The 13,935-nt window shown below is 50.6% G+C and overlaps 2 protein-coding genes across 3 annotated transcripts in view; one reads left to right on the top strand and one right to left on the bottom strand.

Moving 5' to 3' along the window:
• The window catches only part of Plcg2 (phospholipase C gamma 2), a 133,663-nt gene that overhangs the window by 50,467 nt on the left and 69,261 nt on the right, over positions 1-13,935 (top strand). For both annotated transcript variants that reach the window (XM_015496022.2, XM_048792541.1), the window contains 3 exons: positions 909-1,052; positions 4,124-4,217; positions 5,121-5,168. In XM_015496022.2, the coding sequence (XP_015351508.1) occupies positions 909-1,052; positions 4,124-4,217; positions 5,121-5,168 (286 nt within the window). The remainder of the gene's footprint in view (positions 1-908; positions 1,053-4,123; positions 4,218-5,120; positions 5,169-13,935) is intronic.
• Positions 7,328-7,962, bottom strand: LOC107150870 (succinate dehydrogenase assembly factor 3, mitochondrial). The gene has a single exon (XM_015496023.2). It carries the CDS (start codon positions 7,945-7,947, stop codon positions 7,570-7,572), a length of 378 nt encoding a protein of 125 aa, XP_015351509.1. The 5' UTR covers positions 7,948-7,962; the 3' UTR covers positions 7,328-7,569.

The raw sequence follows: 13,935 nt of genomic DNA, 5'->3' as shown, positions 1-13,935 counted from the left end.
AGAAGCAGTTTCCGCGGGCTCCTAGCCCCGGTCCAGGGAAGTTCCGGGAGCCGGAACTCGGCCGCTCCGTGCTCGGTGTAAGCTCCTATAAGTGTAAGCTCCAAGGAAGCAGTCCCCGCGGGCTCAGTTCGGGAGCCTGAATTCGGCTGCTTAGTGCTTGGTGTATGCTCTGATAGGAGCAGGGTCCAAGAAGCAGCCTCCGCAGGCTCCGCAGCCCTGGGCCAGGGCGGTCCGGGACGGTTCCGGGAGCCGGAACTCAGCTGCCCCGCGCTCGGTGTTCTCTCCGATAAGATCAGGTTCTAAGAAGCACCCAGGCGCTGAACCCTAGCAATCTGTCTGCAAGCCGCAAGCGAATTGCAGCCTGAAATTACCTGATCTATGGCTGAATGAGCTGCGGTCAGTTGAAAATAGGGAAGGTGACGTCAGTTTACCAACATGGTGGCTGCTGGCCTCCTCTGTGGTCTGACCGGTGTGGAGAACCGAGATGGACCGCTTCCTTCCCCCGTCTCGAACCCGGAATTCAGCCCTGAGTACGGTGCTTGCGCGGCTGGCAGAAACTGCAGCGCTGTAACCCTGCGTCTCTATCCCAGCGCGCGCTGCAGACTCTAGCCGCGGGGCGATTTGCTGAATAAGCAGTGTTACCCTCCGTGCGACAAACCTCTCGCGTTTGAGTCCCCGTAGCCGATCCTCGTGCGATGGAAATCCTTCCTCCAGGTTCCGGAGCACCCCACTATTGCTGGAAATTCCTAACAAGATATCCTTTAGCCGTCCTGACTTGTCATACTCCCACACAGTGAAGCAGCACACGGGGGCAATGCACTCCCCTCGCCGCCATCTTGTACCTTCCCCTGTAGCTTTTGATCAGGAGGGGTGGGCTGCTTCTGATTGGCCCGTGCTTATTTCCTCAGTGGACATCATGGAGATCAAGGAGATCCGCCCGGGGAAGAACTCCAAGGATTTCGAGCGTGCGAAAGCAGTCCGCCAGAAGGAAGACTGCTGCTTCACCATCCTGTACGGCACCCAGTTTGTCCTCAGCACACTCAGTTTGGCAGGTGGGTGTCATTTTGTGTGCTTTTCTCCCTTGCTGAGCCACAGTTTCCATCTGAGGAAGTTCTCTGGTAGCGGATGCTCATCCTTACCCACTAACATGCCTTTGGAGCATCATGGTTTTAAATCCCAGCCCTACTGTGTGTCTTTGGGCAAGCTACATAACCACTCTGAGCTGCAACTGTTCAGCTGTGAAATGGAAAGAACAATCATGCCTGCATCATGGGATGCTGTGAGGAGTTTAAGTGTCAGCCTGGCTCATGTTGAGAGTCAAATAAATGGTGGTTAACGTGATTGCCACAGGCAGACACCTTGCTTTCTACCAGAGCTCCTGCACAGAAAACTTGGTACTGATCTGAAGGAGCTGAGGTTTGCATGCGTGTGCATACAAACACACGCTACACGTGCATGCACACACAGATACACGTATCCGAACGTGAGGTTTCTGGTCATCCCTGTGCATCATCACAAAGCAGAAGAGCCCCCTCTGGTCTTCTGAGAGCAGATGGAGAGGGTAGGCTCTTTACAGGGCTGAAGCTGTGGTTGCTTAAGGTCCAGCCTCAGTGTATGTACAGCCGTGACTGAGGGGAGAGAAAATAAATCCTGCTCAAGTAGACCAAGGGGGACTGTGACAGCCTAGCAGTGTGGGACATCCGGTTAGGGTTGGCCAGCCCTTACTGATGGCTCCTGTCTAGCGTCTTGTGTGCACTTGCTCTGAGAGAGATGTCAGTGGGGCGAAAAGAGGAAAGACACCCAGATGCTGCTGTCACAGAGCTCACAGTCTGCCTGGAGAGAGGGCTGTGGGGACAGGAAGTTATAGCACACCGTCACGAGAGCTGCAGTTCACAGCAGTGCCCTGCAGCAGGAAAACGGGGTGCCTAGACCCAGGAAGGCTTTGCAAAGTGACTTCTAAACTGGGTTTTAAGGCCGGTTTGCTAGGAGTTAAAAGGAAAGAGGGAGGGCGGTCCAGGGAGGAGGCATGGCCTGAGCCGGAGCTTGAGCAGGGGTAGTAGGCCGGAAACGGGGAGCACTCGATTGGTGGTGTGTGGAGGGCAGGGGAGGGCGCAGAGGAAAGGGGCCCCTTGACATGGGCCTTCACAGCCGGCCATGGAGCCCCACACCCGCGGAGCCCCACATGCGGGCTGAGTGCATACCAAGCTTTGGCATGAGTTCCTTCTAGAGCCCTGAATTCATGACCTTGGTTCACTCGCTGGGACACTTTGCCCTTCTGAGCCCTAGCTTCCTCTCATCCTGGGGAAGGAGTGAGAGTGGAGGTCTTGGGGTGCTCTGGCAGAGGAACCAGGTGCCGGTGCTCTGCACGTGCTTAGTAGATGGCAAGTGTCGCGGTGCTGCTCCCTGCTCCTGAGGGCTCTGGGGGTCAAGCCAGTGAGGTGGCCTGCCCATGGCAGCCCTGCCATGGTGTCATGGACAACCCTGCCGTGGTGTCATGGACTGGAGAGGCCGGCCTCCTCTTGCAGAGAGGTCAAGCTCTGTGCGCCACCTGTTGCTGCTTCCCTCTGTCCAGGGTGCTACCTCCCCTCCCGCCAGCCTCCTTGGAAACAGGAAATGTGTATGGAGGGCGCCGGGATTGTGGCGCACATCTCCCTGGCCCTGCTTCTGATTCACCACCCTGGGATAAAAGCAAAAAATTTCGATGAGACAAAACAAGAAGTTAACGCCCTGAGCCAGAGGTCCTCTATTGCGGAGGCTGAATGATGGCTTCCCAGATGTCGGCGTCCTAATGCCTGCGGCCTGTGCATGCTTCATCTGAGGGGGGGACTTTGCAGATGTGACTGAGTTAAGATCTCCATGGGGAGGTGATCCCAGGTTAGCCAGGACCCTGTGTAATCACAGGAGGGAAGAGGTTCAGCCGCAGAGGTCAGAGTGGTGCTGGACCCAGCCAAGGAGTGCAGGCAGCCCCCAGAGGAAAGGAGATGGGTCCTTCCCAAGGGCTCCCAGCAGGAGTGTGGCCCTGCCAACCTGTTGGGGACTTGACCTCCATAATGGAAAGGGATATCTCCATGTTACTTTAACCCGCTGGATTTGTGGTAATTCGTTATTGTGATAGAGGCCCTGAGACCTCAGCCTGTGTTCCCACTAGCACCCCTGGGAGAGTTGCCCACCCTCCCTTCTGAAGTAGTACCTCGGGGTGGGGCCTAGGCCCTGGGATTTTGGAAGGCCACCCAAGCGATTCTCTGAAGCTGGGTCTGAGCACCCCTGGCTTGGAGTTCAGGATCCTCAGCTTGTTATCCACAGAGTTGGGCGCGGTTAGGGTTAGGGTTAGGGTGGGTTGCAGGTCCCAGTCTGCCCTGGCTGCTGTAGCAGAATGCTACAGACTGGGTGGGTGGCTCACAGTCTGGAGCCCAGGAAGTCCGAGATCATACTGCTGGCATGGTGGGTTCTGGTGACGTCCCCTTTGGCTGGTTGATGGTCGCCTTCTCTGTGTGCTCACGTGGCCTTTCTCAGCGTGCGCTCTGGTAGGGAGGGAGCTTGGGTCTGTCCTCCCTTCTAATCCCCGTGTGGAGGACCCATCCGTATAACCTTATCTCAGCCTAGTCACCCCCAAATGCCCACTGCAAGGCCCGTCACATTAGGACCTCAACCCAGGAATTCTGGGAGGACACACCTTCAGTCCTTCAAGGCACTTAGGGGCCATGTGGCCTTGGACACATCACCAAACCTTAGACTCGGTTTTTCCACGCTGGAGTAGTGATGGCGCGTCCCTTATGGGCTCTTTGTTCAAGAGGAGACAGATACAGGGAGGCTCACAGAATAGCACCAGCTATGTTCAGCAGTGGCCTCTGTGGTAGTTACTGCCACTCTCGGCCAGGTCCAGGTGGTATGGGGAGCCCCCCTGCCGCCTGGGGGAGGAGGCCCATCTCCAGTGCAGCCTCGTCTCAGTCAGGAGCAGGCCCCAGGACGGTGACGGTGTGAAGGAGACGCCCCTGGTGTCCTGCCAACCTGGAAGACAGCGCAGCTCTCTCCCATCCCCCTGGTCTGTAACTCTGCTGGGGTTGGGGCTCCAGGCAGAGTCTCCCAGTGATTAACAATGCTTCTGTGCTGTCCCCCTCTCCAGCTGACTCTAGGGAGGACGCCATGAAGTGGCTCTCTGGCTTGAAGATCTTGCACCAAGAAGCGATGAGTGCGTCCACCCCCACCATCATCGAGAGGTGCCTGGCTTACCTGTCTCTGTCCTCGCTCATTCACCCCTTGGACAACGGGCTAAAGGGAAGGGGGTGGGGCGTTGCATCTTGGAGGTGCACCCGGAGCCTGTGGGCCGTGGGCGCGTGGGATTGTGGGCTCTCTAGTGCTTCCAGTCAGGCTCTCGGGCTACTCTTTAGCCTTGGCCTTCGAGCGAGCAGAGCATTGGGACTGAAATGGAAACTTCCACTGGTGTGGCATGTCGGGAGGGCGTCCTTCTGTTAGGACTCAGTGGGGGGCAGGTGGCCCAAACCGAGGCAGCCAGAGTCAGGGCTGGAGTTTGTCCCCTGTCACTCCCTCGTGGTTGACAGGTTTTCTCAGGATTGTCTCTCAAGGTGATGGGTATCAGTGGGATCTGAGCACGAGTTACTGCCCCCAGTAAACCAAAGGCCCCACTTCTGCTGTTTTTCTTAACCAGCTATTTGGGGACTAGTAACTGTCATTAGAAGGAAACACCGTTATGCAGAAGCCCAGCCTCTTCTTGTGGAAGGGGCCCTCTTGGCTCAAATGAGGTCTTCAGCCATAGGGAAACCTCTTCCCAAGCTGCCCAAACACTTCTTATTTTATGTTTTTGGTACCGGGGATCGAACACAGAGGCACTGAGCCATATCTCTAGCCCTTTTTTGTGTTTTATTTAGAGACACTGTCTTGCGAGTTGCTTGGGGCTTCACTAAATTGCTGAGGCTGGCTGATAAATTGCCATCCTCCTGCCTCAGCCTTCCAAGTGGCTGGGATTACCAGTGTGGTCCAACACACTTGCCTAAAATTCTTTTTGCTTCTCTTCCTTTTGTCCCCGCCCCTTAGAACTTGCTTAGACTTCACTATTTTCTAATTTCTTTCTTTTTTTTTTTTTTGTCTCAATCTCTTTCCAGTTGGCTGAGGAAACAGATTTATTCTGTAGATCAAACCAGAAGAAACAGGTAAGACTCTTGCACAGTTTTGCTGTTTTCCATGGACTCCAATTTTCATTTTTTCTTCAAATGTTCCAAGGGGCTTGGAGCATGCTTTGTGGTGGACAAGGTCCTCGTGAGATCACACTTGGCTGATGGAGGGCCAGATACCAAGCTAGGTGCTGGGGGTTAGTGGTGACAAAATTTTCTTTTTTTTTTTCCTCCACATTTTTTAATTGATGCATTATCGTTATACAGTTGGATGGATTTGTTGTTAATATTTTTAGATGCACGCCATATGACAATATAATTTGGCTACTATCACTACCCAGCGCTTACCCCCTCCCTCGGTGCCTTCCACTCCTCTCCTCTACTGATCTCCCTTGGATTTTCATGAGATCCCCCACCTCCCGTTTCTTTTCCTTTTTCCTCTCTGGTTTCCACATATTACAGAAAGCATGTGAACCTTAATTTCTGAGTCTGGCTTATTTCACTTAACAGGGTAGTCTCTAGTTCCCTCCATTTCCCTATAAATGCAGTAATTTCATTTTTCTCTGTTGTAAATTGTGATGCAATAAACATGGGATGCACGTATGTATCTGTAGTAGGACTACTTTAACTTTTAGGAAACATACTGAGCACTGGTATAGCTGGGGCCTATGGTCCATTCCTAGTCTTTTGAGAACATGTCCTACTGATTTCCTCAGTGATTGTACTGATTTGCTGTCACAACAGTATAAAGGTGTTCCTTTTTCCCCCACATCCTCTTCAGCATTTATTTATCATTTGTATTCTTGATGACTTCCATTCTGACTGCTGTGAAGTGAGATTTCAGTATAGTTGCATTTCCTAACTGTTAATGATGTTGAATTTTTTTTTCATGTATTTGTTGACCATTTATGTTTCTTCTTTTGAGAACTTGTCTAATTCCATTTGCCCAGTTATTAATTGGGTTATTTCATTTTTTTGGTGTAAAATTTTTTGAGCTCCTTATATATTCTGGATATTAAGACAGAGGTCAGAAGAGTAGCTAGCAAAGATTTTCTCCCAAGTGATAGATTCTCTCTTTACATTCCTATTTGCTTACTTTGCTTGGCAGAATTTTTAATTTGATGCTATTCCATTAATTAACTCTTGGAATTGTTTCCTGAGCTTTAGGGGTCCTATTAAGAAAGTTGTTGCCTGTGTTTGAAAGTTAGAGTGTTGGGCTGGGGATGTGACTCAAGCAGTAGCGTGCTCGCCTGGCATGCGTGCGGCCCGGGTTCGATCCTCAGCACCACGTACAAACAAAGATGTTGTGTCCGCCGAAAACTAAAAAATAAATATTAAAAAGTTTTCTCTCTCTAACTCTCTCTTTAAAAAAAATTATATATATAAAAAAAAGAAAGTTGGAGTGTTGACCCTGTATTTTCTTCTAGAAGTTGAATAGTTTCTGGTCAAATTCTGAATTCTTTGATTCATTTTGAGTTTACTTTTGTGCAATGTGAGACAAAAGGGTCTAATTTCATTCTTCTACATATGGATAACTGGTTGTCCCAACACCGTTTGTTAAAAAGGCTGTCTTTTCTCCAATGTATGTTTCTGGTACTTTTGTCAAGGATTAGTGACTGTACCTGTGTGGGCTTATCTCTCTATCTTCTGTACCGTTGGTCTATGTGTCTGTTTTTGTGCCAGTACCATGCAGTTTTGTTACTACAGCTCTATAGCGTACTTTGATCACCGCAGCATTACTTTTTTGGCTTAAAATTGCTTTGGCTACTCTGGGTCTTTTATTCCTCCACATGAATTTTAGGACTGCTTTTTTCTAGTTGTGTGAAGAATGTCATTGGTCTTTAGATGTACATTACTTTTGGTATAATGCCATTTTTTTTTAATTTGAAGGGCCATTCGTTATAAATACTGTAGAAACATTATTATACTTTGTACAATCTACTATGCAAATGATAATATAATACTGAATATTAAAGCTTCTCTTTAACATTTCATTGTGAATAAACAACGAGTCAGAAGGAGACATGCAGAATAATCATCTATGCAATTATTAAAGTGGAAATGATACTTTCAGAATGACAATCTAATAAATTTGTTGAAATTCTACATTTTTCATTATGATATACTTGACTGTAGCAAAAGAAAGTCTCTAATGCTTGAACATCAGCATTTAAAACAAACTTGTATACAAAAAATTCTCAATATTTCATTTTGGAGGCTTCCTTATTTAATGCACAAAATCAAATTCCATTCAGTAAATACTGCTATTCCAACAATGTCCTAAAGTTTTCCAGTTGTCTGCTGGTGATCCTGGTCCATATACTGCATTATAAAAGCCAAAAATAAAATAATATGTAAGGATGAAATAATAACTTTAAAAAAACCAATGATAATTAAAAGGTTCTAAATTTTCTATTTTGTCAAACCTTTACTGTATTTACTAAAATTTTGGTTTTGTAGACTCCGTGATACTAAATTGCCTGTTGGGTTTAGTAATTTCTCTCATCAGTTCCTGTAACTGTCCAATTTGCTCATCACGAAAGTCATTAAGTTTTTCTTCTGGGAGGGAGGTGCCAAAACATGCTCTTTCAGTTGAATTTTGTCTGTATTCATTAGCTTGTTCCCATAACATTGATGCATACACCTCCCATTCCTGCAAGAAACGCTGGGCCTTGTCAGAACCAATGGGCTTATGTCGCCTAAATCCGTCCTTCACGTACTGGTCACCCAGAGATTTAAGGTCCGGGGGTAGAACCCGGTGTAGTTGCAAGATCCACCTATATAAGCTATGGACCTGAGAAACGTGCATTCCAGGCATTTCACCATGCGCTATATGGCCATTTTAACAATATTAATTCTTCCTGTCCACGAACATGAAGGTCTTTCCATCTTCTGAGGTCTCCTTCAATTTCTTTTTCCAATGTTCTATAGTTTTTTTTTTTTTATTTAACTGTAGAGATCTTTTACCTCCTTGGTTAGGTTTATTCCTACATATATTATTTTTTTGAGGTTATTGCAAAGGAATTGTTTTCCTGATTTCTTTCTCTGCAGATTCCTTGTTGGTATATAGGAAAGCTATTGATTTTTGTATGTTGATTTTGTAACCTGCTCCTTTGGTGCAATTGTTTATTACCTCTCAGTCTTTTGGTGCAGTTTTCTGGATCTTCTAGGTACAGGCTTATTGTCATCTGCAAACCGTGATAATTTGACTTTTTTCTTTCCTATTTTTATCCCTTTAATTTCCTTTTCTTGTCTAATTGCTCTGGCTCGAATTTCTAGCACTATATAAAATAGGAGTGGTGAGAGGGGACATCCTTGTCTCAGATTTTAAAGGAAGTGCTTTCAGTTTTTCCCCATTTACCATGAGGTTGGCTTTCGGTTTTTCATATTATAGCCTTTATGATGCTGAGGCAGGTTCCTCCGAATCCCTAATGTCTTCAGGGATATCATGAAGGGCTGCTGAGTTTAGTGGTGACAGTATATTCTGTGTGGGCTGAGCCTCCATTCCAGGGAGGATCCCAGTCCAGCTTCAGAGAGGACGTGACCCTATTCACAGACATTTGAGCACCTCTGTACCTTGGGAATAGTGGGACGCATGATCCCTCATGCCTATAGCTTGTGGTGGGAGCGAGGCTGACCGTGAAGGGGCAAACAGAGTTACTTGGCCATGGCTTGTGGGCTGGGCTGGGCAAGCACGCTGGGCGACCCCATGCAGCGTGCTGGACAGGACCTTGGTGGAGTATCCCAGTCAGCACACCCAGCTCTGTGCTAGGCATTTTCTTTAACAAATATGTGGTTTTGGTTTTTCCTTAGCTGAATGTGGTGTAGTTCGAAACATCATTCCCTTATCAAGGGACAGAGTTGTTCCTGATACTTGTGTTGTTACTGTCAACAACGTGGCTCTGCGAATCCTGCCGTGTTTGTGTGAACTTGAAGGTATCCACGGGCAACATGGGCTGCTGAGTGTCGCTGGTGTGACATGTGCCTGGGCGTGGCAATGTGTGCTTCCTGCAGAGGCTGGAGCCCAGCATTGGACCTCGCCCTCTGTTAATCTGATGGGTGAAAGGCAGGGGTGTATTTTTGCTTAAATTTGCATATCCTTCTTTTGGGCAGGGTTGACCCCTTTCCTTTTCTTGGGGGTTATGATCCAGTTCTTCTTAATAATGAAAAGATGGAAGCTATTTATTGAGCACTCACGCTCAGCTGGTGGGCTCTGTGCACTTTGCAATGATTTTCTCTTTTTAGCTTCACATTTGACCTTTAATTTTTTTTCCTTTTCATTTATTCTTGGTCTAGAAATATCTGTCATACTCAAGGAAGTAACTCAACAGCCAGCACTTCCCTCACCTTCCCAAGAGCCTTTCCATCCTTATGGAGTCCATCTCTCATTGAAGTCGGGCTTTGGGTGGCTTCTGTGGCTTCCCCTCAGTGCGGTGACAGGAGGATTTGGAGCTATTAACCATGAGGTGGTTAAGACCTGGGAACATCAGCTCAGCCCGAAGCCCCTGCCTTGCTTCTTCCTCCTGGGGTCCCCTCCCTTGTCCCCTCCATGTTCCCTGTCTTGTGCACAGATGGCCGTCCTCTGGGGACACTGGGCTGGAGCCGGTGAGGCCATGTTGCAGATTTTGTACACCCTGGTTTCCTTCAGTCTTGGAGGGGGCGCCTCCCCACTGTGTTTTCCTTCTCTGTGGTTTATGTGATTCATCATGGACACTGGCAAAGGGTGACAGAAAGAGCCATCCTGGCCACCCCTGTCCCCACCGTGGTGGCATGGGGTTGTTGTACTGGTTTCAGATTCTGCTTCTCCTCCTTATGTGGCCAAGAATTGGAAACCTCGCTGTCGCCCAGGGTGATTCTGCAGGTCTTGTGTGGAGACCCACCTTTCCGCGCTCTGGTCCAGGCCCTCAGCAGAGAGGGCGTCCTGTCCTGGATGGGGCCCTGGTCAGGCGCTCCCATCTCCCTCCCAGTGGCTGAGCCCTGCTGCTCTGCCAACATGTGGACAATCCCACCTTTTCCGTGAGGGCAGGAGGGAGCTTGGTCAAGGAAGCTGTGAAGAGCTGCTCCTTTCAGTTCTGCCAATATCTCACCCTTTCCTGACGCCCATATCAGTTGACTGGCTGTGAAAACCAAGCAGCCACAAGAGGAGCACAAGGACCGGAGGGCAGGCATGGAGCTGGCCTGGTTTGGGTGGAGCCCTGAACACAGGGGCTTTGCTTGGCCCAAGCCACCATCTGGCTTCTTAACTTCTACAGAAGCAAAATGGACGCAGCTGGTTTTGTGGAGAACTTGCTTAGCAGCCCCAACCCCCAAAAGCTCTTTGCATACTTATGGGAAGCTCTTAGCTCACTGCCGAGGTAGGGACCCCTTTTCTCCATGAGGTCCCTGGGGCCAGAGAAGTTGTTTAAAGCTGCCCCGCTTGTTGAGGTTGGCACTAAGGTTTGTAGTCCCGCTGTTGGATATTTTTAAAAAATTTGTGTTATTGAAAGTCAGGGAAATCTTTCCTTCTTCACCCTGACTGGTCACTTTACAATGAAAAAGATAAGATTTTAATTTTGTTTTATTGTGGCAGAAGATAACGCCTCAGCCTCCTTCAGGCACGTGGTTCTGTGGGATTAAGGCTTCCCAGTCTGCAGTCGACCCCCACCACTGTCCGCTCCACAAATCTTTCTTCTTCCAAGTTGAGACTCTGGAGCCATTAAGGGGCAGCTCCCACTCCTCCCCCAGTCCTGGAAGCCCCGTGCTGTCTCTGATGTCTTTAGCCCCTCTTCTGGGTGGAATGGGGAGACATCCGTCTTTCGGCCCCGTTCACCCAGAGCAGTGTCTTCAAGGTCCGTCCCCCTGTCGCGTGTTGGAATCTCCTTCCTTTTCGAGGCAGGTGATGGTGCGCTGTATGTCTGTCCTACCACATTTTGTCTGTCTGCTCTTCCACAGTGGGTGCTCTGGCTTTCCGCTCTGGTGAGTGTGCTGTGTGAGCAGGGGGTGGTAGTCTCTGCCATCTCTACCTTCTGCTCTGGGTCTGCACAGAGCAGTGCAGGTGCTGGAGTGGTGGCGAGTCTCCTTGGCATCTGGAGGAGTGCTGTCCTGTTTTCCCTGGCGGTGGCACCGTGAGAGGTTCCCCTAGCAGGGTTTTCCCCACCTCCTCACCAGTACTTACTTTTCTTTCCCTCCCTGCCCGCTGGGTGGATAGCGCTGAATTTGCATAGCAGAATTGGTTTCCTTTCTCCTTCAGCTCTGCAGGGACAAAGGGGCCACTGAGCTGGGCCTTCAGGGAGGTGTGGGATGGGCATTTTTTGCAGGTGGGAGACAGGTGTGGGTCCATTTATCTCCCTGAATGCAAATGAGTTTCATGTGGTTAGTAGTTGAGGTTCCAGCACAGTAGAACTCCCTGGGCAGATTTTGTTGTTCTGGGCACTGCCTCCGCCATGGGAAATTTTTAGAAGTTTTCCTTGAAGCAGGGGTTGGGAGCTAGAGAGAGGTTTTTAAATTTGGGCAAGCCTCAGAATCCCCTGAAGGGTTAGAATGCACGGGCCAAGGAAGTGGACTCAGTGGATCCGGGCTGGGGCTGAAGAATTTGCATTTTAACGAATTCCTGGGTGAGGTGGATGCTGCGGGTCCAGGAACTGTTTGCAGAAGGACCCTCCAACCGCTTGTGCGGATTGGGAGCTGCTGAACACTCGCGGCTGTTTAACATAATGAAAATTAAATAGAATTTAAAAAGTCATAATCCCAGCTGCGAGCCCTTCCTATAAAGCTGGAGGGACCATCTGCTAAGGGCTACTGGTGGAGAGAACCTAGAACACGGTTTGAAAATAGTATCTCAGAGCCGGCATGGTGGTGTACGCCTGTAATCCCAGCCACTCAAGGGAACCGAGGCAGGAGGATCAAGTTCAAGGCTAGGCATGGCAACTTGGCGAGACTCTGTCTCAAAAAAACAAAACAAAAACCCCTAAAAGGGCTGGTGTAGTTCAGTGGTAGCCCTGGGCTCAGTCCCCAGTACCCTGAAAGCAAGAAACAAACAAGCAGCCCCTTGGTTGCAGAAGCCACGCGAGGCCGGCAGCTGTGTGCGGAGGGCCTGGATGTGGAACGTCTTCAGCGGTGGAGAAAGTTCTGCTGCTGGTTGGGTGAATCAGGACAAATGGTTTAATTTTCTTGTGCCTCAGTTTCTTCATCTGTGAAAGGGAATAGCCCTGCCTCCCAGCTGGGGGTTGGTGGGAGGGTTCAGTGGGTTGGTCTGTGGAAACCTTGGGGCAAGGCCCGGATCATGTGTCTGTCATTGTCATAGTAGAGGTCTGCGATGGTGGGGTGGGTTTAGGGAGCTGCCAATGTCACTTGCTTGGCAGTGGCCACATGGGGTGCAGAGTTGAGGGTCCTTGGGCTAGGCACCTTCTAGCTGATGATCAGCCAGAGAAGGTGGAGCTGAGCTCCAGGAATGTCCAGTGCTGGCTGGGAACCTCACACCCAGAAGTGGGGAAGAGGAGGGCTCTAGAAGCTCTGGCTCTGGTTTTGTGGTCCAAGGTGAAGCCTTTGGGACAGTTGGGCTTAGGTGTTGCAGATGCTCTGACTCTCATGCTCTGGGTCCCAGATCTGTTCCCCTGGTCCTCAGCTCTGTGCACCTCACCCTCTCTGTTCTCGGACGTGGGAAGCTTCTTTTGCCCAGTGGCAACCTGGGCTCCTGAGGGGACTCTGACGTCTCCCAGTGTGAGCCCCCCGGGACTACCAACTAACTGTTCTAGACCCTTTCTCTGCTGCCTCTGTGGTGCTGGCACCCTCGGCCCCTCCACCCACAGGAGATGAGTCAGGAGGCGTTTCTTAGTTGTGGGGGGTAATGCCCCCCACCTGCTGGCTTCTCTGCCCACTAAGCCCCACCCAGCCCTTGGGGGCTTTCTGTTCCTCTGAGCTTCTCTCTTTGGAGGCGCTGCTGCCCCTGCAGTGGGGGTGGGCAGGGGAGCAGCTCACAGGTCAAGGGCTCTGATGGCAGAGAGGCGTCAGAACTAGAGTTTAAGAAGGTGGGAGGTGGGGACTCTGGGTGGCCAGAGCATACCAGCCTTCCTCAGGGGCAGCCACCGGACGATCACCTGTGCTCCCTTCAGAAAGTAACAGTGGGGCTGAGTTCCCCGGGTGGAGGAAGCTGGGTCGTTTCCTGCCCACACCTGGGGCAGGTTCCTTTGACCCTCTCTAGTCCATCAGACGCTGGGCTCTCTGGCCGGAAGGGTCTGGATCTCCTGCCTGTGGGTCACAGACTCTAGTCTCACCTGTCCCTGTGGTGTGTGCACTCCCTGGTGGCAGTTGGATGTGGCTGCTGTGGCAGTCTGGGCTGGAGTCTGCATCTGGCATGGGCCAGGTCCCAGCCTCTCTGAGCCTTGTCCTTGCCGGAGGAGATGGTAGTGGCTGTGCTGCCTTCAAGGGCTGTGGAAGCCAGGGACTGCACAGGGCACCTGGAGTGCACCGTGCGCCCGGCACGCACTTATGAGTTTCAGCTGCGGTCACCACTGTGGTTGGGTGACCTCTAGTGTCCCCTTTCCTGGGAGGCACTCTCCTCTCCTCTTGAAGTGAAGCTGAGGGCCAGAGCACTCGGGGAAGTGCGTGGAGGCTGGGGAGCAGCCCTTCTGGCCGTGAGGCTCTTCTGGAGTTTGATTCTGACTCTGGCTGTGCAGCTCTGGCCTCTGGTGGGCTCCCCAGTGACCCCCACCTGTTCTGAACCCTGGGGCCACTGATGCGGGCTTCACAGGGGGCGGCCGCTGATGCCTGGGGCATAACCAGCTCAGAATTGGAAAAGTCTGCTGGAAGATTAGGGGAGGGGCAAGAA

Source organism: Marmota marmota, unplaced genomic scaffold (genome assembly GCF_001458135.2).
Source record: "Marmota marmota marmota unplaced genomic scaffold, marMar, whole genome shotgun sequence".
Classification (NCBI taxonomy): Eukaryota; Metazoa; Chordata; class Mammalia; order Rodentia; family Sciuridae; genus Marmota; species Marmota marmota.
This window is presented reverse-complemented; position numbering and strand designations above follow the sequence as displayed.